The 27,709-nt window shown below is 42.3% G+C and overlaps 1 protein-coding gene across 2 annotated transcripts; it reads right to left on the bottom strand.

Moving 5' to 3' along the window:
• Positions 1 to 1,584: 1,584 nt before the first annotated feature.
• On the bottom strand, positions 1,585 to 26,078 carry LOC138663977 (zinc finger protein OZF-like). 2 transcript variants are annotated; one of them, XM_069750373.1, is made up of 7 exons: positions 26,022 to 26,078; positions 22,641 to 22,786; positions 22,327 to 22,506; positions 22,121 to 22,244; positions 21,945 to 22,039; positions 21,621 to 21,711; positions 1,585 to 5,306 (listed from the first exon to the last, which is right to left on the bottom strand). In XM_069750373.1, exons 2-7 carry the CDS (start codon positions 22,713 to 22,715, stop codon positions 4,330 to 4,332), a joined length of 1,542 nt encoding a protein of 513 aa, XP_069606474.1. In that variant the 5' UTR covers positions 22,716 to 22,786; positions 26,022 to 26,078; the 3' UTR covers positions 1,585 to 4,329. The 2 variants fall into 2 exon arrangements, with proteins under 2 accessions (XP_069606474.1, XP_069606475.1); XM_069750374.1 differs by lacking the exons at positions 21,621 to 21,711; positions 21,945 to 22,039 and having other exon boundaries at positions 26,022 to 26,062.
• Between the last annotated feature and the right edge of the window lie 1,631 nt (positions 26,079 to 27,709).

Genomic DNA, 27,709 nt, shown 5'->3' with positions numbered 1-27,709 from the left:
AGGCAAGCTGAAAGATAGTCAGATTGACAAGTCAGTTGAGAAACCCCAGTGCATGATGGGATACTCAAACGAATCGTCATCTGCTAGCAGAAACTGCTGTCACTCCCCTTTTTGACATGAAATAAAGCATCATAAGGGGGGAGACAGGAACATCCCAACACTCCCCTTACTTTGTTTGTCGCCTTGAATCAAAGCATCATCAGTGACGCTCGTTTCAGGAGCTGGTCCCTGCTCTGTTGACTTAAATTACAAACGTTTTCGTTTTTAAAGATTAATTGGAATTTTCTTTTTGGGTTTTGGACTAATCATTTAAGAAGCACTAATTTATAGCTTGCCAACAGTCGGACTACTACAATCACCTCAAAGAAAACATCAAAGAGAATGAGACAGTAATAAGCTTAGAGTTTTCAGAGAACTATTCCTTTGTTGTTCAGGATGAAGCACAGTCATTTCACTGGAGCAATGAACAATCAACTGTACACCCTTTTGCGGTCTATCACAACAAGAATTGGGAAATATAATACAAAAGTGTAGTTATGATATCCATGACTCAATAGCTGTTCATTTGCTCCCTTGCATTTCTCCAGCCCTGGCTTTCCTCCTTGTCTCTTCCGACCAGCCTAGAACCCACAGTACGCTCACCAGTTACTGGATCTTGGCATTCCCAGCAAGCGAGAGGCCCAGCAGTGAAGACTGTGGCCTGGGTTCAGTATACCTCCAGTTGCTCCCTCGGGACTCTCGCCATCTGCCAATTATGTCGCCCACAGAACACATAATACTCTATGGGTAAGTAATTCAATACAGGAAAAAAAATCAACTGTTTTTGGAGTGTTTAATGCCACTGAAATGTACAACAGAGCACATAATAGTATATGTGTCACGACACAGCTGTCGAGTGACCTGGGGCCAAGGGCTCCTTTCCTGGCCCTAACACTAGGGAGCGCCCTAGCTCACCCTGTTCCCCGGGATACTTCAGATGGTGAAGACGCTGGGGCCCCCGCCCTTGCCTTAACTCCTAACTTAGCCCTTTGTCTGTCCCCTTCCCCCGCCCAGGGAAGCCGGGCCGCTACTGTGCACCGCAGTACACCAACCCGACAAACAGGGCGACAAAGACAAGGGTGAACTAAAAACTTCACACACACAAAATATTCACTCACATATAACTTAGGAAATCCACTAAGGTGTGCAGGAAGGGGAAGAAAGCAAAACAGCTAAGGACAAGGGATTATCAAGCGTACAAACCAAACATCAGTCGCTTATAACTCCTCCAGCAATCTTTCTCAAACCAACTTCTCTCCCTCCTATTGTCATGAAGAAAGTGTTAACTCTGACAAGGACTAAGTAATAGAGCCCAGATTTTAGAGGGAAAAGGAGAGGCTAATCGAGCACAGCTGAACACAGGAATTAACAACATGGCCGATTAACCACTGTTCTGCTGGAAGAAGAAATAAACACATTTTATAAACTGGAGAAGTGCTTCTTCTCAGAGGCACAGTAGGAGGAACCAGACGCTGCGGACTTCAGGCTCCCCTCTGTTGAGGTAACCACATGACAATATGGATGAGTAACTGAATACAGAAAATGTTTTCCAAGCTTTTATTGACTGTTATATAACACCAAAATGTACCACAGAGCACGTACTAGTATACTGTGAGGAATAAAAAGATTTTATACACTGACAATTTTGCAAGCGATTTGCTCATAGCTCCTATTGACTTCTGATGCCGTCACTGCATCTTGAGTGATCATTGATCCGAGTAGGCTGAAGTCCTTTACAACTGTGAGTTTGTTGCCGTCCCTTTCAAATGTGTTCCGGTCATTCTTGGCAGTGGTCAATATCATTGTCTTCTTTGTATTGAGGAGTCCCATGCTCGAGCTTTCCAACTTGACACTCCATATTGTGCATTATCGATTGTTGATAATTGTTCCAGCAATTTTGATTCCTTCTTTTTTGGTAAGTCCAGCCTTCCTGAAAATAGCTTTTGCATATAAACTGAAGAGAAATGGTGACAGGATGCAGCCTTGTCTGACACCTTGCTTTACTTTGAACCATGTCATGTTCCGTTCGGACTGTTGCTTCTTGGTCAATGTAAAGGTTCCTGAAGAGACTAATCAGATGATTTGACACACCCATAGCCTTCATGGTATTTCTAAGTATCTGGTGATCAACACAGTCGAAGGCTTTGCTGTAGTTCATGAAGCAAAAATAGATCTCCGTGTTGTATTGGCCTTTTCCATTAACCATCTAATGTTAGCAAACATCTCTTGTTCCTCTGCCTTTTCTGAATGCGGCTTATTCCTCTGGCAGTTCTTTGTCAAAGTAAAGCTGTAGCCATCTTTGTAGCATCTTTAGTAGTATTTTGCTGGCATTTGGTATGAGCACGATAGACCAATGATTTCCACAGTCGGTAGTATTTTCCCTCTACAGCTGATTGTTAGAACATGTATAAATACTGGTCACTACTGCTTTATTGTTCGGATTGAAAAAAAGTTTATTGCAGCTGAAGTATCGCATGGGTCAATAAAAGATTAATTTCACTGGATGTGTTGCCTCACTCTCCATATCTATTGACTATTAGTGATGAGCGAGTATACTCGTTGCTCGGGTGATCTCCGAGTATTTGTTAGTGCTAGATTTAGTTTTTGTTGACGCAGCTGCATGATTTATGGCTTTTAGACAGGCTGAATACATGTGGTGATTCCCTAGCAACCAGGCAACCCCCACATTTACTCAGGCTGACCAGCAGCCGTAAATCATGAGGCTGTGTCAACGAAAATGAAATCTCTGAGCACTATCAAATACTCGGAGATCACCCGAGCGTGCTCGAGAAAACCAGAACGAGTATACTCGCTCATCACTATTGACTATTGGTGACTGCTTGATCAAGTCTTTAGAGGCGTGCATCCTCTCCTTCAAATTGCCTGTGCTGCTTCCTTTCATTTAGAGGGAATTGGTCAGGTTATTTTTGCCTGCCTTCATAATAGTATCCTGAAAAAGGCTTGGGCAGTCCTTTCAGGATATATAACTTTTATTGATGTACGTTACCCAGTTTTGCTGCTGTAATCCCCTGAAAATGTATTCCGTCTGCTCTCCTGACCGAAGTGTGACAGCTGTATAGAAATAGTTTTTCTAAAAGAGTGATTTTAATGGATTTCATACACACCTCGCACCTCTTCTCCTGGTCAGTTGAGAGGAGGATGGCTAATTGTAAGTAAAAATGGGTGCAGGACATAATTCTAATTTCTTTCATCTCTTCCCCAAAAGCTCTTGCTAGTGGAATAATTTGATTGCCATACAGTACAGACCAAAAGTTTGGACACACCTTCTCATTAAAAGATTTTTCTGTATTTTCATTACTATGAAAATTGTACATTCACACTGAAGGCATCAAAACTATGACTGAACACATGTGGAATTATATACTTAACAAAAAAGTGTGAAACAACTGAAAATATGTCTTATATTCTAGGTTCTTCAAAGTAGCCACCTTTTGCTTTGATGACTGCTTTGCACACTCTTGGCATTCTCTTGATGAGATTCAAGAGGTATTCACCGGAAATGGTGTGCCCTGTCTCATGTTTAATAAGTGGGATTTCTTGCCTTATAAATGGGGTTGGGACCATCAGTTGTGTTGTGCAGAAGTCTGGTGGATACACAGCTGATAGTCCTACTGAATAGACTGTTAGAATTTGTATTATGGCAAGAAAAAAGCAGCTAAGTAAAAAAAAACGAGTGGCCAAACTTTTGGTCTGTACTGTATGTCCAAGCCTACTTTCACCATCCTAGACACACCAACATGACTATGATATATCCATAATTTGGGTTAAAATTAAATCTCTGTGCTTTTCCAAATCCAAAAATCCTGACACTTAAAATCACAGAAGTGATTATGTTCTCCAATCACAAAAACATTAGTGGGTTGTGATGACCACAGAATATTATCAATATCACATGGAAATAAATATTGCCTTTCCATTGTGCCATGTGATATCCCTGATATGGACTGGAAACGTCCAGTCTACTTAAGTGAAATTATCTTCCCTACATATAAGAACCCCATTTGATAGCAATAAAAATACTCAGAGAAAATTCTCTCTTTCTGTGAATGTCAGCTCCTCACTAATTTAATTATCTACTCACAGGAGATGCTGCCAGGTGTTCAGAAATATTATATATGTATTTATCTAATCCATAACACAATCCACAATGATATTATAATAAATGTTTTATTGGTTATTGCAAATAGTGTCATTTATTGCTTTCGCTTTCTTTTGAAATCTGACTTTACTTGACTATAACTGGTATATATTCTGTTGTACTACCTATCATTAACATAAATCTGTAGCAAAATTAAAATGGTTCTCTCCTGTGTGCTTCCTTTGATGTCTAAGAAAATGAAATCTCTGGATAAAACACTTGCCACATTCGGAACATGAAAATGGTTTTTCCTCTGTATGAATTTTCTGATGTCTAACAAGATGAGTTCTCTGGCTAAAACATTTTCCACAATCTGAGCACGAATATCGCTTTTCCCCTGTGTGAATTTTCTGATGTATATCAAGATTTGATTTAAAGGTAAAACATAGCCCACATTCTGAACATGAAAATGGCTTCTCCCCTGTATGAACTCTATGATGTATAACAAGTTGTGATTTCTTCTTGAAACATTTCTTACATTCTGAACATGAAAATGGCTTCTCCCCTGTGTGAATTCTCTGATGCATATCAAGATGTGATTTCTTCTTGAAACATTTCTTACATTCTGAACATGTAAATGGCTTTTCCCCTGTGTGAACGCTATGATGTATAACAAGATTTGATTTGGTGTTAAAGCATTTCCCACATTCTGTGCAAGAAAATGGCTTGTCCCCCAAGTGAGTTTTCATATGCGCAACTAGATTCGATTTCTCTGTAAAACATTTCCAACATTCTGAACACGAATATGGCTTCTCTCCTGTGTGAAGTCTCAGATGCCTAACAAGATGTGATTTCCTGGTAAAAAATGACCCACATTCCGAACAAGAAAATGGCTTCACCTCTTTGTGATCTTTTTCATGTTTAACAAGATTTGATTTATCTGTAAAACGTTTGCTACATTTTATACATGAAAATGGATTCTCCACTATCTGATCTCTTTGATGGTCAACTTTCTTCTTTTTATTTTTCTTAACATTCTGTGATGGCTCAAATGATAGAAGTTGTTGAATAGGATTAGATGATAGATTTTCAGTGTGTACAGTGGAAGATATATTGGCTTTAAAATCTGTAGACATTGCATGTCCCTCTGAGATTCTGAAACAGTCATCTGCCAAAAATGAAAAAGGAGTTAAGCATAATAATATTGGGATGATGGTATTAACCTAACAATGTTAGTTTACTTGACTAGTTTGTTAAAGCCAGCTCCTTCATACGTTCATGTTTCACTGTGCTTTACATCAACAATTTCAAGTGAAGTTCTCTGTGGAGAATCATAAACGGACAATTAAAGGGAATCGGTCACTACCTGGGACGTATATGACCTATTAAAATGGGCATATAGGTAATAGAAACGTTACCTTAGTCTTAACTGTATCCCTCATATTAATGGTCTTGTTGCTGAGAAATGTTATATTCTTTCTTTATGTTAATGATTTCTTCCAGGCTCCGGGGCATGCAGAGTACTTACCCCCTCCCATCAGCGTCAGTTACGGCCCAGGAATCATGCGTCCTGCACTCCCTCAATTACATACCTCATCCTCCCATCTGTGGGCACTGCATTCAGAGATCTTCTGCGCAGGTGCCGGCAAGTCGATGTGTGCATGGCGATAATATGGCGATGACTATGCAGGGAGGAAGTGGGGAGAGCACCTTATTGGCGCGCACACCACTAGAGTGGAAGTCGCCGGCGCCTGCACACAAGATCCCTGAGTGTAGCGCCCACAGAATGGAGGATGAGGTATGTATTTCTGAGGGAGTGCATTGCACAGGATTCTGATGCTGCAAGACCATTAATATGAGGCATACAGGTCAGACTAGTGTAACATTTCTAATACCTGCATGCTCATATTAATAGGTCATATATAGTCCCTTGCGAAAGTATTCGGCCCCCTGGAACTTTTCAACCTTTTTCCACATATCATGCTTCAAACATAAAGACACCAAATGTACATTTTTGGTGAAGAATCAACAACAAGTGGAATACAATTGTTAGGTTGAACGAAATTTATTGGTTATTTTAAATTTATGTGAAAATTCAAAAAATATTATTCGGCCCCTATACTTTCAGTGCAGCAAACTCATTCCAGAAGTTCACTGTGGATCTCTGAATGATCCAATGTTGTCCTAAATGCCCAATAATGATAAATATAATCCACCTGTGTGTAATCAAGTCTCCGTATAAATGCACCTGCTCTGTGATAGTCTCAGGGCTCTGTTTGAAGCACAGAGAGCATCTTGAAGACGAAGGAACACAACAGGCAGGTCCGTAATACTGTTGTGGAGAAGTTTAAAGCCGGATTTGGATACAAAATGATTTCCAAAACTTTAAACATCCCAAGGAGCACTGTGAAAGCGATCATATTGAAATGGAAGGAGTATCATACCACTACAAATCTACCAAGACCCCGCCGTCCCTCTAAACTTTCATCTCAAACAAGGAGAAGACTGATCAGAGATGCAGCCAAACAGGCCCATGCTCACTCTGGATGAACTGCAGAGATCTACAGCTGAGGTGGGACAGTCTGTCCATAGGACAAAATCAGTCGTACACTGCACAAATCTGGCCTTTATGGAAGAGTGGCAAAAAGAAAGACATTTCTCAAAGATATCAATAAAAAGTGTTGTTTAATAAAGGGAATAAATGTATTTGGACTACGTGGGTTAATAGTTCTAGCCAAAAGCTTGCCGCTTTTATTTCCAAATTGATAAAAGCGGTTTCTGAGCCTTTACCTGAGGCATCGTGATTTTTGATCCAATATGGCGAGCAACTTTTGCCTTGTAGTAGATAGGTGTGCAAACGTAACATCATTAAGAACTCTTTTATGTTGTGTTTCCAATTTATGGATTTGATCTGATAATTGAATTATTTCTGCAATTCTCTCTCTTTTTAAGCGTGCGCCATGTGAAATAAGAACACCCCGTATTATGCTTTTTAGAGCTTCCCATTTCACAGAAGGAGGTGTGGAATCCCCATCGTGATCTATTATAAAGTTAGAAATCGTTTTTGCTACATCGGATTTACATAATATGTCTTGAAGTAAATTCTCATTTAGACGCCATGAGAAGCCCGGTTTTATGTTGGAATGTAACAGAATTGAAAAATATATCGGAGCATGATCCGACCACAGGATCGAGCCCACCTCAGCCTCCACTGGTAAATCTAATAAATTATGTGAGATAAAGAAATAGTCTATTCTGCTATATATGTTATGTACTTGTGAAAAAAAGCTATAATCCCTAGTGTCAGGGTGGAGAACCCTCCATATGTCCACCAGTCTCATGCCATACATCTGTTTCCTTATTCGACTAATGGAAGAAGAGGAGTATGAAGTCTTACCCGAGGAGACGTCTACCGCTGGGTTCATGGGGATGTTGAAATCACCCCCCAGTATCACAGGAGAGGAGCCAGCGAACTCCCCGAGGCGTCTCTTACACTCCGCCCCAAAATTCTGCTGTCCTTGATTCAGAAAATATACATTAGCTATGACTAACTGGCGTGCAGCACAAGAAATTTTTAGGAACACATATCTACCATCTGGGTCTATTAAAGTTTGCAACAAGTCGGGAGACACCAAACATGTGGGAGACACCAAACATGCTCTGGTCAGATGAAACCAAAATCGAACATTTTGGCAACAATGCCAACAGATATGTTTGGCGTAAAGGTAACACAGCTCATCACCCTGAACAGATCATCCCCACTGTCAAACATGGTGGTGCAGCATCATGGCTTGGGCCTGCTTTTCTTCAGCAGGGACTGGGAAGATGGTTAAAATTGATGGGAAGATGGATGGAGCCAAATACAGGACCATTCTTGAAGAAAACCTGTTGGAGTCTGCAAAAGACCTGAGACTGGGACTGAGATTTGTCTTCCAACAAGACAATGATCCCAAACATAAAGCAAAATCTACAATGGACTGGTTCACAAATAAACATATCCAAGTGTTAGAATGGCAAAGTCAAAGTCCAGACCTCAATCTCTGGAAAGAGCTTAAAACTGCTGTTCACAAATGATCTCCATCAAACCTCACTGAGCTCGAGCTGTTTGCCAAGGAAGAATGGGCAAGAATTTCAGTCTCTCGGTGTACAAAACTGATAGAGACATACCCCAAGCGACTTGCAGCTGTAATCGCAGCAAAAGGTGGTGCAACAAAGTGTTAAGTTAAAGGGGCCAAATAATATTGCAGCTCCACTTTTCAGTTTTTGAATTTCCACAAAAATTTTAAATACGGTAACCAAAAAATTTCGTCCAACTTCACAATTGTGTTTCACTTGTTGTTGATTCTTCACCAAAAATTTACATTTGGTATCTTTATGTTTGAAGCATGATATGTGGGAACATGTTGAAAAGTTCCAGGGGGCCGAATACTTTTGAACGTGACTGTACATCCCAGGGGGAAACGGGGTGAACAGAATTTGTATCCATTTGATGCACTCTCAAACGTCTGCAATCTCTTTAATGCTTTCACTCATCAGCCTGTTTTCATCTTCCTGACCAGGGCATATTTTACAATTCTGACCAGTGTCATGTTATAAGGTAATGCTTCAACAAATCCCAATGATTCTGAGATTGTTTTATGACACATTTTACTTTATGTTAGTGGTAAATTTAGGATGATATCTTTTGTGTACATTTGTTAAAGTATTGAAAATTTGGTGAAAATTTAGAACATTTCGGAATTTTACAACTTCTAATTCTTATGCCCTTAAACCAGGTAGTAATATCCAACAAAACAGTTCATAAGTAACATTTACCACATGTCTACTTTGCATCATAATAATTTTTGAAACAATTTTTTCGTTAGGAAGTTATAAGGCCTAAAAGTTGACCAGCAACAGTTCCTCCAATTACAGGGAACTCAGAGCAGTGTGGGAAGCACTGAAAAGATGTCAAAAGGAGGTGCAAGGGTGTCAGAATCTTCTCGGACAACTCGACCACGGTATCTTTCCTTCTTCATCAAGGAGGTCCGAGGCATTGTCACCTGCAGGGATTAGCCGAATCAATATTCTCTTGGGCAGAACGCACTGTGAAGTCAATCACAGCGGTACATCTAAAAGGTTCAAAGATAGCAGACTTTCTCAGCAGGGAACGGGTGCAACCTTCGGAATGGTCTCTAAACGAAAAAGTCTTTGTTCAACTAACCCAGAGATGGGGCACTCCACAGATACTTATTCGCCTCAAGGCGAAATACAAAGACAAAAGAGTTTTTTTTCATTAAATCCAAGAGACAATCCCCCTGGGGTGGACACCTTAGCACAAAAACTGGGACATGAAACTTGCTTATGCATTCCCACCACTCACCCTAATACCAATAATTTTGAGGAAAATACAGGAAAGCCCTACAGCAGTAATCTTAATAGTGCCATATTGGCCCAAGAGGAGCTGGTTTCCCCTTTTGAAGTGGATGGCGTTGGAAGATCCAGTTCTCCTACCATCAAGGCGGGACTTTCTGACGCAGGGACCGCTGGTCCATCAAAACCTAAGGATGCTACAACTTTCAGCGTGGATCTTGAAAAGGAGATCATGAAATCAAAAGGTCTACCAGATTCAGTCATCTCAACGATGCAAAAAAGCAGGAAGCCAGTGACATCAGCTATACATCTAAAAATCTGGAAAAAATTTTGCACATACAGCAAAACTCCAATATCCATTTTTCAAGGACCAAATATTCCTCAGATCTTAAATTTCCTTCAAGCAGGCTTCAACACGGGTTTAAGACCTAGTACTTTAAAAGTACAAATTTCTGCTTTGGGCGCCTTTTATGACTACCCGCTAGCCGACCATCCCTGGGTAGTGAGGTTCATTAAAGCTACGCAACAAATTAGGCCAACAATATGTAGCTCAGTACCCCCCTGGAATCTCAGTTTGGTACTAAATGAATTACGGAAAACTCCATATGAACCTCCAGATCAAGCAGACCTAAAGTCTGTAACATTCAAGACTGTCTTTCTGGTTGCAATAACATCAGCAAGGCAAATAGGTGAGATCCAAGCTCTGTCCATCATGGACCCAAACTTAAAAATCCAGGAAGATTATATTATCTATTATCTCAAAATTGTATCCTATGTTTCTCTCCAAAGTAGTGACTGACGTCCACAGAAATCAAGAAATTATATTACCTACGTTCTGCCACAATTACAACAACGACAAAGAACGTTCTCTCCATTCTTTGGATGTCAAAAGGACAGTTCTACAATATTTAAAACTTACAGAGGGCTGGAGAATTGACTCAAACCTCTCTTTATCCAGATGACCGGGAAGAACAGAGGGAAAAAAGCCTCAAAAGCTACTCTAGCCAGATGGATTAAATCTACCATTTGTATATTTCAGCTGATGAACCTCCGCCAGAGAATCTTAAAGCTCACTCACTGAGAGCAGTCTCTGCTTCATGGGCAGAAAGTGCAGGTCCATCCATGGACCAAATTTGCCGAGCGGCAACTTGGTCTAACTCAAATACCTTTTGCAAACACTTCAAGCTAGACATTCTGTCAAATCAACAGACGGTCTTTGGGACGAAAGCCCTCTGAGCTGTAATCCCAACCTAAATAAGGAGTTATTTGGTATTTCTCCTGGTGGTGCTGTCAGGAGGGACGTCCTGGAAAGTAGGAATTAGTCCTACCGGTAATGGTGTTTCCAGGAGTCTATCATGACAGCACCCCTGATTTACCCTCCCTTGAATTTCCTGCCTGATGTGTGATATGGACATGTATAGAGAGGAAGTTCAATAATTTTGTGTTGCATCCATCCTGGTGTAGTACTTTGGAAAATCACTGAAGGGTGGTGGTGGGGAGGGGCTTTTAACCTCTTCTGTGTTCCTGTCCCTATCAAGGATACGAAGGAAAACCTCCTGGTGGTGCTGTCATGATGGACTCCTGGAAACACCATTACCGGTAGGACTAATTCCTACTTTTAGGGACCACCTCACATTTGAAGTGACTTTGAGGGGCCTCTGACAGAAAATACCCAAAAATGACACCATTCTAAAAAGTGCACCCCTCAAGGTACTCAAAATCACATTCAATAAGTTTATTAACCCTTTAGGTACTTCATTGGAATTAAAGTAATGTGGAAGGAAAAAAATAAACAATTTACTTTCTTCCACAAAAATGATGCTTTAGCTCCAAATTTAGCATTTTCACAAGGGTAACAGGAGAAAATGGACCATACAATTTGTCGTGCAATTTCTCCTGAGTATGCAGACACCCCATATGTATGGGAAAGCTACTGTTTGGGCAAACGGCAGGGCTCGGAAGGGAAGGAGCACCATTTGACTTTTGAAATGCAAAATTGGTTGAAATAAATAGCAGATACCATGTCGCGTTTGCAGAGCCCCTGATGCGCTCAAACAGGGGAAACCCCCAACAAGTGACCCCATTTTGGAAACTAGATGTGTGGTGAGCACCTTGAGCCCCCAAGGTGCTTCAAAGAATTTTAAGACATTGAGCCATGAAAATAAAAAATAACATTGTCTCACAAAAATGTTATTTTAGACCCAATTTTTTTTATTTTTACAAGGGTAACAGGAGAAAATGGACCCCAAACTTTGTTGTGCAAATTTCTCCCGAGTACGCTGATACCCCATATGTAGTGGAAAACTACTGTCTGGGCACACTGTAGCGCCAAATGTAATGAGCGACATTTTGGATAGCATACTTTGATGGTGCTAGAGCCCCCCGCCACACAAAGTGACACTATATTGGAATTGATCTAGTGTTTTGCTGGTGTGTGAATTTTATAATGTGGTGGCATACGTGGGTTTTGTACAGTACATCAAGTTGGCATATACGAGTTGTGTCGAGTGTATCAGGTTGGCATATGTGAGTTGTGTTGAGTACATGAAGTTGTGCAATAAAATACAGTAAATCAGAAATAAATTTAGCAATTCATGGATGAGTGGTACATCTTGAAATAATTTTATGCACAGGCCAGTTTATATATGTGTCGCATTACCAAGTGGTGTCACTTCTTATCCTCCTTTTGTAACACACGTTGCACCTTTTTTGTGACCTTCTATTCTTTCCAAATTGGGGGACCTTACTGGGGAAATAATGCCCTGGTACTACACAGGCACAATCAGTTCCAGAAGTGCTGGGGCCCAACCCTTCCTGGCTTCCAAAGATTAGGGCCTTTTTTCACTACCTCCTGAAACTGATGCAAGGTCCCTGTATTGCTTGCACATGGTGATAGCACTTAAACGTTATATAGTGCCATTTGTAGCATGTGCACTGCCAGCTTCTTGTACCAAACCTTAGCTAACTGCATGGTACTGTAGGGCTGGAGTACTTGATCAACTCCCCCCCGTGTTCTTGTTGTACCCTAGTACACAGTATGGTTTGCTGACCTGTGGAGAGGTACCTCGTACAGTGGTGGGGGTGCTCTCATTATCCTGCATTGTGGTCAAGAAAAGGGTTTCACATCACGGATAATAGCAATCTTCATGATACATATCTCCCATGTGAGGCAGTGACCGGTGTTATATGCGAGAGTCAATATGTGTCCCAAAGAATGTGCAAAGAAGCATATGGAGGCAGTGGGAGTGCATTGCACTCACAAGCATAGCTGTGAATGCAAGGCAGAATAGAAGTGTTGATCTTGGGCAAGCTCTTTGTCCAAGGCAGATTTAAGAAAACCTGCCATGGGCTCTTAATTTTGAAATGGACTACAGGATGGTAGTGGGGTGGTCCATTTCCTCCCCCAGCCCCAGGTGTTCCATGTGGCCTAAGGCCTCAGGTTTTTTTTTGTAAAAAACCCTTGCAGCAGAGCGTTGGGTATGTCAGTTTTGGTCTTGCAAGCAAGCAGAGCAGAAGGCTTTGTAGAGCTCAACCTGTGTGAGGCAACACAGGGCCAAGCGGAGCCAAATAGCCTGGCACCCTCAGCGTACACAGTGGTGCAGTCACCCACGGCAACCGGCCACAGACTGTCTGTTTTCCCGTTTGCAATACGAAGGATACCGTGTGCTGTGCATTGGCTAAGTTTGGACATTGACAGCCAATACGCCTTGTAACTGACCTTACATATAAGAGAATAGCCTCCCCATACAAGTAACAATCCAGCATCTGTCAGCTGTACACTATAGCTGACAACTTTCTGCATCAGCCACGATCAGTGTTTGCACCGTCCAAATCTGTTTAACCCCTTAGATGCTGCTGTAAATTGTGACATCATTATATATGGTTAACAGGGCTTCCTCTTTATCCAAATTGGTGCCCTCAGATCATGATTTTGTGGTCCTGATGTTTGCGATGGCAATTCATGACCAAATAGCGGCCTTAGAGTCTGACGGCTGTAGTAATCTGTTCAGAAGTTAGAGGCATTTAGGTGCTAAAAATACACATTTTCATTTCTGTCATACCACTTTGCATTAATTCCTGTAACGCACCTGAAGGGTTAATAAACTACCTGACTGCAGTTTTCAATATGTCAGGGGGTGCTGTTTTTAAAATGGTATCACGTTTGGGGGTTTCCCAATATATGAGATCCCTAAAGTCACTTCAAACATGAATAAGTCCCTAAAAAAATTAATTTAGTAAATTTCCTTGAAAAAATGAAAAATTGCTGCTACAATTTTAAACCTCCTAAAATGCTAAAAAAATAAAATAACATTTTACAAATGATGCTGATGTAAAGCTGACATGTGGGAAATGTTATTTATTAATGTTTTGCTGTGGTATGACTATCTGGATTAAAGGGATAATCATTCAATTTTTGAAAATTGCTAATTTTTTAACATTTTTCTCAAATTTATGATATTTTTTATAAATAAACACAAAACATATTGACCTAAAGTTACCATTATCATAAAGTATAATATGTCACGAAAAAACAGTCTCAAAATCACTGAGATTTGTTGAAGCGTTGCAGTGTTATTACCACATAAAGTGACACTGGTCAGATTTAAAAAATTTGGCTCCGTCACTAAGGAGTTAAACACGTTTTGCTGTGAACTTTCCTGTGGTCACTGCCTGTTTGTCACACTGCACCAACCCCACTACACTACACCCCTCACATACTGTACATTGCTAGTGACACTGTCACACAACATAGAGGTGATAAAGCTGATCCAGCAGTGGCTGCACCAACTTCCACATAATTTGGATGGCAGGACAGATGGGCATTCAGGGGATGGAATTCAGGTGTCCCTCCCTTCATAAACCCCAAATCTGTGGATGTACCCAGAGATACTCTCACACAGCTTGTAGAGTTTAATTCCGTACCCTGCCCTCTTAAGGTACCTTCACACTAAACAACTTCACAACGATATCGATAGCGATCCGTGACGTTGCAGCGTCCTGGCTAGCGATATCGTTGTGTTTGACACGCAGCAGCGATCAGGATCCTGCTGTGATGTCGTTGGTCGGAGCTAGAAGGCCAGCACTTTCTTTCGTCGCTGGACCTCCTGTAGACATCGCTGAATCGGCGTGTGTGACACCGATTCAGCGAGGTCTTCACTTGTAACCAGGGTAAACATCGGGTTACTAAGTGCAGGGCCGCGCTTAGTAACCCGATGTTTACCCTGATTACCATCGTAAAAGTAAAAAAAACAAACACTACATACTTACCTTCAGCTGTCTGTCCCCGGCGCTCTGCTTCTCTGCACTCCTCCTGCATCCTGTGTCAGCGTCGGCCAGCCGGAAAGCACAGCGGTGACGTCACCGCTCTGCTTTCCGGCCGCTGTGCTCACAGTCAGTGCAGGAAAGCAGAGCGCCAGGGACAGACAGCGGAAGGTAAGTATGTAGTGTTTGTTTTTTTTACTTTTATGATGGTAACCATGGTAAACATCGGGTTACTAAGCGCGGCCCTGCGCTTAGTAACCCGATGTTTACCCTGGTTACCGGCATCGTTGGTCGCTGGAGAGCTGTCTGTGTGACAGCTCTCCAGCGACCACACAGCGACGCTGCAGCGATCGACATCGTTGTCGGTATCGCTGCAGCGTCGCTTAGTGTGAAGGTACCTTTACGGGGCAGGTATTGAGGGGATTTGAGCCTCTCATTGAAATGTATTAGGGATTCAACCATGCAGATAGCCCTTTGGGGAACGTATACCTCAGCAAAATTTGTTGAAGTGATTAATGGAACAAAAACATGGAGAAATCCGGCACCATTCAACCTGTGTGTGAACTTGTCCTTAAACCAAACTTTGGACTGAGCAATCAAGCCTGCAGTTACTGGATGCTCACAAAAACAGATGCAAACATGTATATAGGAAGAAAAAGAAGTGGCACTCACAGGTCCTTTAAAATTCAATGTCTTTATTCAGAAAAACATGTTTAAAACTGGCTGCAGAGAGGGAAGGAGCACATGTGCAGGACGAAGATCATTCCGTGCTTTCATTCCATGACCAGTAGAAGCACAGGAAAGCGCAAAACGATCGTTGTCCAGCACATGTGCTCCTTCCCTCTCTGCAGCCAGTTTTAAACATGTTTTTCTGAATGAAGACATTGGATAATAAAGGACAGGTGAGTGCCACTACTTTTTCTTCCTATATACAGAAGTGATTAATAACTGGCCAAATTTTGTAAAGTCGGGGTCATCTCAGAGTGGACACTGCATTATCATTGAAATACACAAATTTGTGAACAGCCTTAAAGCATTTCCAGGACATAGCCATGTGTAAAACCGGAGTGTTATATTAAATATCAGCACTCCTATATTGCCAAACTTCTGGCTTCTCGAGTATCCCCATGTTAGCAACAAAACTTCATTTCAATGGTCCAAATAGCAAATGACAAAGTGGGGTTTTCAGCAAAAAAAATTGTTGGGCCTATAAGTTTGTCTGGGACAACATGAGATTTACAAAATCCTTAGAAAATAAAAACAATTTGCAAAAATTGATTTCTAAGTGGACGGTAGTGTCAATTGGATTCCTGATTGCGCTACAAAATCAGAAACCTGAAGCTAAAAATCTTCAAGGGGTGAGGTCCTTAACACTTTCACCCCAAAGCCCGTTTTCACCTTCCTGACAGGCAAGTTTTCTCGTAACATATTGTACTTTATGATAGTGGTAACATTTCTTTGATATGACTTTCGTTTATTTGTTAAAAAGACGGAAATTTTGCAAAAATTTTGAAATTGCAATTTTCAAACTTTTAATTTTTAAGCCCTTAAATCAGAGAGTCATATCGCGCAAAATAGCTCATAAATAACATTTCCCACATGTCTACTTTATAACAGCACAATTTTGGAAAAATATTTTTTGTTGTTAGGGAGTTATAAGGGCTAAAAGTTGACGAGCAATTTCTAATTTTTACAACAAAACTTGCAAAACCATTTTTTTAGGGACCACCTCACATTTGAAGTTACTTTGAGGGGCCTCTGACAGAAAATACCAAAAAATGACACCATTCTAAAAACTGCACCCCTCAAGGTGCTCAAAACCACATTCAATAAGTTTATTAACCCTTCAAGTGCTTCACAGGAATTTTTGGAATGTGGAAGAAAAAATAAAAATTTACTTTTCTTTCACAAAAAGTTTCCTTTAGACCTCATTTTTTTTACTTTCGCAAGGGTAAAAAGAGAAAATAGACCTTACAATTTATTATGCAATTTTTCCTGAGTACACCGATACCCCATATTTGCAGGAATACTACTGTTTGGGCGCACAGCAGAGCTTGGAAGGGAAGGAGCGACATTTGACTTTTGAATGCAAAATTTGCTGGAATAATTATCGGATGCCATGTCGCGTTCAGGGTGCCCTTGATGTGCCTAAGGCCGGGGTCACACTGGCGACTTAAACGGACGAGTGCAATGCGATAAAAAAAAAATCGCATTGCACTCGGACCAATGTTAAATTATGGGGTAGCTCCCAGCAGCCGATTTTTTATCGGCCGTTTTCCTCGGTCCGAGACAATCGCAGCATGCGACCCGAGGGTCATTAGTATATCGCATCCGATGCTCTTGCATCGGATGCAATACACTAGTGTGACTCCAGCCTAAACAGTGGAAACCCCCAACAAGTGACACCATTTTGGAACCTAGATCCCTTTGGGACCTTATCTAGATGTGTATTGAGCACCTTGAACCCCCAGGTGCTTCACAGAAGTTTATAATGTTGAGTCAAGAAAATTAAAAAAAATTAAAAAATCACATTTTTCCCACAAAAATCTTTTTTAGCTATAAATTTTGTATTTTGACAAGGGTAAAAGGAGAAAATGGACCCCAGAGTTTGTTTTGCAATTTCTCCTGAGTTCACCGATACCCCATATGTTGTTGAAAACTACTCTGAGGCACATTGCAAAACTCATAAGGGAAGTAGCGCCATAGTACAGTGCAGATTTTGCTGCACTTGTTTCAGGGTGCCATGCTACATTGGAAGAGCCTCTGAGGTGCCATAACAGCAAACTAAGTGACCATTCATCATTAAACCTTTCAATTAATTCATCTAGGGGTGCAGTGATTATATTGACACCATAGGTGTATCACAGACTTTTATACCATTGGGCAGTGAAGAAAAAATAATTTACTTTTTTTCATTTTTACCACCAAGATTGTGTGTTAGCCCCAAGTTTTACATTTTCACACTGGGAAATGGGTAAAAATGGCACCAAAATTTGTCTCACAATTTCTGCTGAATGTAGAAATTCCCCATATGTGGATGTACAGTACTACTTTGCAATATGGAGTGACTCAAAAAGGACGGAGCGTTATTTGCCTCCTGGAGCACACATATTCCTAGACTAGATTTCAGATTCCTTATAACGAGCCTCTAAGTGCTAGAAAACAATCCCCCCTCAAGAGACCACATTTTGGAAATTATAACCCTTTGGGAATTTATCTACCGATGTAGTGACGATTTTGACTCCATGGGTGTTATCCAAAAACAGGCAGCAGTGGATGTTACTGAGTGAAAGTTGGAAACTGCCGTTGTAGTGACCAGTACATTATGCCCAGTTCATGCTACTGGAGACACACACCTGTAAATTAGGCAGGCTCTCATCACTACAGAAGTGCCAAACATGTGGGTGCTAAATGTTTAGGCACACTTGGGCTCAGAAGGGAGGAGGACATTTGGATTTGGGAGCGGAGAATTTGCTGAATTTCTTTGGGGGAGCGTGAAGCCATTTAGCTTTTCCAGAGCCTTTGTGCTACCAGTAATGTGAAAGCCCCTATACTTCTGTTAACATATGACGGACCTGAGAGGGGACTTGCTTTTTTGTGGATTTAGTTGAAGTTTGGGATCATAGTTATCCATTGCTCTACGCTGAGCACTTACTTTGGGGTTTCAGTCTAATTCTCCGAGTGATGTGACAGATGAAACCCCCAAGGGACCCACTCACTATAAGGAGGCAGCAGATTTACTCTGGACTCCGTCTGGCCTCTGTTCAGTGGTGTCCTTTGGTGCACAAAACTGTGGCTGATAGCACTTTTATGCAATCCTAAAAAGACTTACACCGCCGGACCACAGGTCAGACGACGTCCACCCACAGTGCCTCCATCTGCCTCATTATAGGGAATCCTCCGCTGGGGGATCTGTCTGAATCACGTATTTCAGAGATTTAGACAGAAACCTCGGTGAAAGCGCTCAGCGGAGGAAAACTCGAGCGTGGGAACTTTTCTGAATATTTTCCCAGCCTCGAGGTCATATGAGGACATCCAGTAGAGGGTGCATCACCGCGAATGAAGGTAACTACAGGTCATTGACCTACTTTCCATCCATTCGCTGGGGTTTTACTGGCATGAGCACAGCTGCATTAGCAGAGCTCCTGCCTGTAAAATAATTTAACCCCTTCAGATGGATTTACATCATGGGACATATCGACGGAAGGTATGAGATATTGTTGGTTTATTTTTTTTTACTTTGTTACAGGTCGAGGGTCTTCAGGTGGATTGAGAGTGGAATAAAATATTACAACAACCTGTGTGTTTATTTCATTAAAATACTTTGCAACATTGTGTGTGTTTTTTTAACCATTTCATGCTATTGGATTAATAATGAATAGGTGTCATAATTAACGCCTCTCCATTATTAATCTGGCTTAATGGACCCGTAGAAGCGCCGTAGCGCTAAACGGCCGTCGTCCGGTCTCTCCTCACTCCCGCTCCCTCACAGATCACTGCATATGCCGGTTCGTACTATACATAGTATGTTTTGCTGAATAAAGAGCACACTTGGAAGAAGCGCAAGGGTGAGTGCTGCATCATTTTTCTTTCTTCTCATTATATGGTCTTGTACAAAACTCTGACGATTGCATAGCACCACCCGCAGCTCACAGCAAGGGAGACCTCATCTGTCCTTCTGAAACAGATCGTTTAAGCGAATCTCCAATTGCGCTATAGTGAAGCTTTGTGCCGATCATCTTTCTGTTTCTTGGTATAACGAAGTTAATAATGAATAGGTGTCATAATTAACGCCTCTCCATTATTAATCTGGCTTAATGTCACCTTACAATAGCAAGGTGACATTAACCCTTCATTACCCCATATCCCACCGCTACACGGGAATGGGAAGAGAGTGGCCAAGTGCCAGAATAGGTGCATCTTCCAGATGTGCCTTTTCTGGGGTGGCTGGGGGCAGATGTTTTTAGCCAGGAGGGGCCAATAACCAAAACCAAGAAAAAAAAAGAATAAAAATAAAAAATATGGATATACTTACCTTCCGACGGCCCCCAGCTCTCAGCGGTGCATGCGGCGGCTTCCTTTCCCAAGGATGCATTGTGCGAAGGACCGGAGAGGACATTGCGGTCCGCGACGTCATCTCCGGTCCTTCGTGCAATGCATCCTTGGGAACGGAAGCCACCGCGTGCCCCGCTGAGAGCCGGGAGTACTCCGGGGGCCGTCGGAAGGGAAATATATCCCCATTTTTTATTTTTATTCTTTTTTTTACATGAATATGGATCCCAGGGCCTGAAGGAGAGTCTCCTCTCCTATAGACCCTGGGAACCATCCAGACCACACACGCCATATAAGACAACACCCGGTGTATAAGATGACCCCCGTCTTATACGGCGAGTATATCCCAAACTCTATATTTTATATGGAAAAGTTGGGGGTCGTCTTATACTCCCAATCGTCTTATACGCAGGAAAATACGGTATATTTTAGTAAAAAATCATGTAGTATGTGACTTATAAGTATATTTCTTACCGTCCCTAATCTAAATTATTATTTTTACTTGATACTTTTTTTTTTGCACTTTTTGAAAGAAAAAAACAAAAACAACTGGACATTGATCAGTAATGTGCATCACTGATCAGTACTCAGTGGCTGCAGGACGCAAGCACTGAGGTGGTATACAGAGGGGGAAAATAAATTTTACAAAAGCTATAAACCAGAAGTGAGCCTGGATGCCGATCATTGATGTGCGTCACTGATCAGCACTTGGTGGCTGAGGATGCACGCACAGAGGGGGTGGTAAAGAAAAAACTGCCAGAAATCAAGTGATCAAGTACTGATCGGTGATCTGTTCCTTGTTTCTCAGTTCTCTGTCTTGAATCTGTGACTCCACAAAAACATCAAGAACAGAAAATAGGATAGTAAATCAGCACCACTTATTAGGCTATGTTCACACGTAGTAAGGGGGCTGCGGGTTCTCCCGCGGGTTTTCCCGCAGCGGATTTGATAAATCTGCAGGGCAAAACCGCTGCGGTTATCCCTGCAGATTTATCACGTTTTGTCCTGCGGGTTCCGCTGCGGGATTTACTCCTACTATTGATGCTGCATATGCAGCAATATGCAGCATCAATAGTAATGTTAAAAATAATAAAAATAATGATATACTCACCCTCTGACGTCCCGATCTCCTCGGCGCTGTAGGCGGTGGTCCGGTTCCAAAGATGCTGTGCGAGAAGGACCTTCGTGACGTCACGGTCATGTGACCGCGATGTCACCGCAGGTCCTGGTCGCATAGCAAACCTGAGACCGGACGGCCGCGTGCAGCGTTGAGAGGTGAGTATAGCATTATTTTTTATTTTAATTCTTTTTTTTTTTTTACACAAATATGGTTCCCGGGGCCTGGAGGAGGGTCTCCTCTCCTCCATCCCGTGTACCACCCGCACATTATCCGCTTACTTCCCGCATGGTGGGCACAGCCCCATGCGGGAAGTAAGCGGATCAATGCATTCCTATGGGTGCAGAACCGCCGCGATTCTGCACAAAGAAGTGACATGCTGCTGGTTGTAAACCGCTGCGTTCCCGCGCGTTTTTTTCCACAGCATGTGCCCAGCGGTTTGCGGTTTCCATAGGGTTTACATGTTACTGTAAACGCAATGGAAACTGCAGCGGACCCGCAGCTGCAAAATCGCCGCGGTTCCGCGGTAAAAAATGCAAAGTGTGAACATGACCTTAATGTATTTAACTGAAGAGAGAATATCCAAAGTTGTTTTTATTTCAACAACTCTCTTGGGGTTTCTGCCTTCCTCTGGATCCACAGGTCTGAATTACAGCTTGAACATTTTATCTGTGTCTGAATTGAAAGGATTCTACTCACCTGGGTAGTCATATGTAGGAATCTCCTCTTTACACCACTCATCATCCCTCACATATGTCTCTGTAGTATTAATATGGGTCAGATTTTTACCCTGAAATAAATATTGTAAAAGTCAATGACAGAGGGACAAGTCATATCTATGATCAGCTCTAATCTCCTGCCATCTCCATCAGTCTCATTACACAAGTATAAAACATATAATACTGGTGGATAAAATACAATTAAGCACAAGTAGAAAATATATAATACTGGTAGATAAAACAAGAATGAACACATGACCTTCACATCGTAGGAGAGATTTCATGACACCTTCCCTTCATCTACCTGATGATGCTGAGGAACATTGGGATTTTCTCGCTTACAATCATGTGCAAGAAAAGCACGGGGACATCTCTCTGCTGTCCCCTTACTGGATGGAACTGAAAGTAACAAAAAGGGACTGCATTTATTTTTTGCATACCAATAATTATAGGTTGTGTGTATTTATTACTGTCTATTACCTGATGGTGTGAATGGCTGGGGAACCTCCATCATGACGTCCTTGTACAAGTCTTTGTGTCTTTCTAGATACTCCCACTCCTCCATGGAAAAATAGATGGTGATGTCCTGACGTCTTATAGGAATCTGACACATACAATGATACAATCATCCCCCGATCCCTACATTGCGTCACTGCATTATGTCCCAGCATTCCCAACAGTGTTACCTCTCCAGTCAGCAGCTCAATCATCTGGTAGGTTAGTTCTAGGATCTTCTGGTCATTGATGTCCTCATGTATTAGAAAAGGAGATGGAGGCCCCATGATTGGGCTCGGGGGTCTTCCACATTCTTCAGACACAGGAGCCTGATAGCGCTCATTAGAGGTCTTCTTCACTACTGTGTAATCCTGGTTATGGAGAGACACATTAATAAATATAACTACAGACATACTCACAAAGTCCTCACTTCTAGCCTCTTCAGTTCTGTCCGTTATTCCCATAAATAAGAATGAGAAAATGTGACGTCATCAGAATCTCTCACCTCTCCAGTTAGCCGAAAGAGGATCTCTAGGGTGAAGTGTAATATCTCTTCCATCTTTTTCATGCCCCTACCCATCCTTGATGGGTCTATCAGAAAAATTCTTTACGTAAAAGATTTCCACTGAGAAGATCCGTTATTGTAGATACCTAAATGGGAAGAAGATGAGCCGATGTGACATCATAAGGTCTGGACTGTGAGTGTAAAATCTTATTACAGCTGTTCCTTCAAGACTGAAGTTAATGCATGTTGTACTTTCACAAAAAGCCTACAATCGATCTCTAGCCTCAGCACCAGGTGAACCTGAAAACTTACAAAGAAGAACCTTTCCGTCTCTTTGATTTGTTAAGCTTTGGGATCTGGAGAGGTCGCATAGAATAATAAAAATCTTTACGTGACATTCTGGGCAGTCTCTTTTAGGACTGATTTTATTCAGACATAACCAAAAATTGTCTAAATAAGCTGAATTGAGCTCGAGATTTCAGGAGATTTGCTCAGCTATACAAGTAATCATCATTAAACAACACAACTAAAATCATGTCATAATGACGAAGTGGTTTATAGTGCAAAATCCAACTGCAACAAAGACAGTTAAACTTCCAAAACATTATTTGAATTTCAGCTCTTTTCGCCATACATATTTGTGTTAGAGTAAAAGCCACAATAAGGCCTCATTCAGACAGACATTCATGTCGCACATGAAAAAGTAGACGTGTGCACAGCCGTAAGAGGTGCCAGAGTAGGCTCCCACACCGTAATATATGGCAAAAACTCGACACTCAACTTAACGTAATACAGGTAATTTAATGGTGTCCACAAAATAACAGAAACGTTTCGGTCCTACATCCGGACCTTCATCAGTCACAGTTGATAAATGTGAGGGAGCGAGTGGACCCACAGAATTGCTGATTGTGGAATGAGATCACACTTGTATGTGAGCACTGCTTGCATGTGGGCAGTGTAGCCCCAAATAAAGCGATATACCTTAAAATATCAGGACATAAGTGTGTGGGACGTGGAATCCACCGCTAGTCCATGCGAATGTCCTGATATTACAACTATTCAAGAAAATCCAGCTGCACTCGAAATGCTATGATATCCAAACATTTAATATATGAAATTGGAACTTTATATGTTAAAAAATGAAGGAACTTAGCACAAAAATTGGCCAATTCATGAGAGCTCATCATCCGAGACAAGGCGTACCTTTTGATGGGAAAGGACTATTATGTTAGGGTCCCATCAAAAGGGTATGCCTTGTCGTGGTTGATGGGCTCTCATGAATTAACCAATTTGTGTGCGAAGTCCCTTTATTTTTAAACATTTTCTATAAATGGAATGCAGTTATAATTTCATATAGTTAATGCTTTCAAATCATAGCATTTGAAAGTACAGATGTTTCTTTCCTCACATCCACATCACACTTTTCCTAGCCACTACTTGCAGTTTTGATAGGCCAATGAGATTCCTACATTGGGTGACATACTAGCACTCATGCCACCCAGCTTTCCCGAGCACCTGATAGGTACTATTCCAGCACTCTGGCTTAGGCTGGTGTCACATTTGAAAGTGCAATGCGAGAAACTAGCGGGAGTCTCTCGCATCAATACCCGGCACTGCCACCGGCACTCGGGACCAGATATAATACATACAGCCGCACACTCCGGTCCCGAGTGCCAGCGGCAGTGCCAGGTATTGATGCGAGAGACTCCCGCTAGTTTCTTGCATTGCACTCGCAAGTGTGACACCGGCCTTTTACAGGGTAAGACAAGCAAGCTATTATTGTCCTCTTCAGGGTTTGTGGATACGTTTATAGCAGCAAGGAACAAACATCAAATTTTAGATTTAATATATAAAAAGAAGCACAGTACAGTTACAAAAGATAAAATGATAAAAAGACAAAAACAAAAAGCAAAAATTGTAGAAAAAAATAAAAGGTATAAGATAAATTCGCAGGTAAAAGCTTGGGCACCCCTGGTCAAAATCACTGATGAAGATGAAATGATCTCTAAATGGCCAAAAGTTAAAGAAGACACATTTCCTTTATCTTTTAGGCAAAAAAAAAAAATAGAGTCATTTTTTACATTTTAAAAATGGGCCGATGCAAAAATATAGGCACCCTTTGAGATTTGTGTGCTCAGATAACTTTAACCAAGGTTACAGATCTTAAAAAGCCTGTTAGGTCTATGGCTTGTTCACTATCATTGTTAGGAAAGGCTAGGTGATACCAATTTCCCATCTTTATATAAACATAGCCTTCTTTAACCTTGTGCCAAAAAAACAGCAGCCGTGAGTCATTATAAACAGCTGCCCCTCACTCTGAAAATGGTGGAGGCCCACAAAGCAGGAGAAGGATATAGGAAGATAGAAAAGCATTTTCAAGTTGCAGTTTCCTCAGTTCCAAATGTAATTAAGGAATGGCAGTTAACAGGAAAAGTGGAGGTCAAGATAAGGTCTGGAAGACCAAGCAAAATGTCAGTGAGAGTTGCTCGTAGGATTGCTACAGAGGCAAATCAGAAACCCCGCTTGACTGCCAAAGAGCATCAGAAAAAAGGGCACATGATTTTAGGAAAAGAACATCTCGCTAGCAGTTAAGCATGTGGTGGATCAATCATGCTTTGGGGTTGTGTTGCAGCCAATGGCACAGGGAACATTTCAAGGGAGGAATGGATTCAATAAAATGTCAACAAATTCTTCATGCAAACATAACACCATCTCTTAAAAAAAGCTGAAGTTGAAAAGAGGATGGCTTCTACAAATGGATAATGATCCTAAACACACGTAAAAAAAAGACAAAATGAGCAATTGTAAGTACAAATTGCTATATAATATGATGACTGCAATATATTAAGAAGATAAAAACTTTGATGGGAGGAGGAGGAGGAGGAGTGCTTCTTTATCATTGCGAAGGAGAGGAGAAGCTTTGTCCCTGATGGTAAAAATGGACATCGGGACCAGTTTTTCCATTGTTTAAACACAGACGTGTGAATGAGGCCTTAGACGTAATAATGTATAAAGTGATCGTGTTTCTCCATATTCTGCCCCACAATCTCCTCCTCCAGGATCAGTGTCCTCAGTACAGGACCGACGCCACAGACATTTCATGGGAAATCCCTTTATTCTAAACTATTACACCCGAAATTAGGGAAATTACAGTTTCTCCATTTCCCCAGATTTCTATGGAGAGAAAAACCCGACATTTCCATTCCCTGTAATCTCCACCATCTGTCCCCAAACCAGAGCGCCCTCCCCTGTATACATGAGCACAGCCAGCGTTCTATTACTGTACATATACACATGGCAGAGCTGGGGGCACTATCTCCGGGAATGGAGGGGTTACTGCCCCCTGCCCCCGCCCAGTAATGGGGAATCTCCAGCACCTACCTCCACCTGCAGAGCCGCACACCACATATATGGCTGTTCTGTGCGCACAGGACCTGTGATGAGGTCACAGGAGGGGAGGAGTCAGGGGTCACATGATCAGGGGCCTCAGTGTATGCAGGACTCTGCTCTGCTGGTTGTCATGGAGCTGGATGAGGGGAAGTTTATGTGTGGGGTCAGGAGGGGTTTACAGGGTGGATGTAGCAGAGCTGTGTGTGTACGAGGTGTACGGAGAGGAGCAGTGTTTGTACAAGGTGTACGGAGCGGAGCCATGTGTATACGAGGTGTATGGAGCTGAGCTGTGCGTACTAGGTGTATGGAGCGGAGCCACGCGTGTACGGAGCGGAACTGTGTGTGTATGACGTATACTGAGTGGGGTCATGTGTGTGTATGAGGTGTATGGAGCGGGGATGTGTGTGTGTACGAGGTGTACGGAGCGTAGCCGTGTGTACGAGGTGTATGGAGAGGAGCCGTGTGTACTAGGTGTATGGAGCAGAGCCACGCGTGTATGGAGCGGAACTGTGTGTGTACAACGTGTACGGAGTGGGGTCGTGTGTGTGTATGAGGTGTACGGAGCGGGGTTGTGTGTGTGTACGAGGTGTATGGAGCGGAGCCACGCGTGTACGGAGCGGAACTGTGTGTGTATGACGTGTACGGAGTGGGGTCATGTGTGTGTACGAGGTGTATGGAGGGGGGATGTGTGTGTGTACGAGGTGTACGGAGCGTAGCCGTGTGTACGAGGTGTATGGAGAGGAGCCGTGTGTACTAGGTGTATGGAGCAGAGCCACGCGTGTATGGAGCGGAACTGTGTGTGTACAACGTGTACGGAGTGGGGTCATGTGTGTGTATGAGGTGTACGGAGCGGGGTTGTGTGTGTGTACGAGGTGTATGGAGCGGGGTTGTGTGTGTGTGTACGAGGTGTATGGAGCGGAGCCACGCGTGTACGGAGCGGAACTGTGTGTGTATGACGTGTACGGAGTGGGGTCATGTGTGTGTACGAGGTGTATGGAGCGGGGTTGTGTGTGTGTACGAGGTGTATGGAGCGGGGTGGTGTGTGTGTACGAGGTGTATGGAGCGGGGGTTGTGAGTGTGTACGAGGTGTATGGAGCGGGGTTGTGTGTGTGTACGAGGTGTATGGAGCGGGGTGGTGTGTGTGTACGAGGTGTATGGAGCGGGGGTTGTGTGTGTACGAGGTGTATGCAGCGGGGTTGTGTGTATACGTTGCGTATGGGGAGGTACCAGTGTTTATATGAGGCTGAACCAAGTGTGTGTGGGAGACGACGTGTGGATCTGTACATGTGTGTGATGTGTACAGGGGAAAGCTGTGCATTGTGTACAGGTCAGTGACGTAAGTCTGCACAAGCAGGGCCGGCTCCAGGTTTTCGTGGGTCCCTTTAACACATACCACAATACATGATGCACAGTTAAGTAATATAAGTATAATACAATGATAAAGATTTTGCTTACTTCTTACATTAGATGTTTTATATCCATTGTGAATTATGCAATATCATACAGTAGTGGGGATTCAGGTTATCGAGGGTCCACAGGTTTCAGTACCTGTAGTATTAGAGGTAAATGGGATATTGATAAATGTACCCCACTAGTAGATGCTGCCCTCGACAGTGAGATGGTGACCCAGACCATCCTCCAGTCATCATCAGATTTTTAGATGCATTTCAGGTGCCAGG

Source organism: Ranitomeya imitator, chromosome 2, assembly GCF_032444005.1.
Source record: "Ranitomeya imitator isolate aRanImi1 chromosome 2, aRanImi1.pri, whole genome shotgun sequence".
Taxonomy (NCBI): domain Eukaryota; kingdom Metazoa; phylum Chordata; class Amphibia; order Anura; family Dendrobatidae; genus Ranitomeya; species Ranitomeya imitator.
This window is presented reverse-complemented; position numbering and strand designations above follow the sequence as displayed.

Excerpts from the sequence above, each read along its gene's own strand:
- LOC138663977 (XM_069750373.1), bottom strand. The coding sequence starts at position 22,715 with ATGGGTAGGGGCATGAAAAAGATGGAAGAGATATTACACTTCACCCTA. Across the intron at positions 21,712-21,944 it reads ATGTTCCTCAGCATCATCAG|GGTAAAAATCTGACCCATAT; the intron begins GTAGATGAAGGG and ends TATTTATTTCAG. Across the intron at positions 5,307-21,620 it reads TCCTACATATGACTACCCAG|ATGACTGTTTCAGAATCTCA; the intron begins GTGAGTAGAATC and ends CATTTTTGGCAG.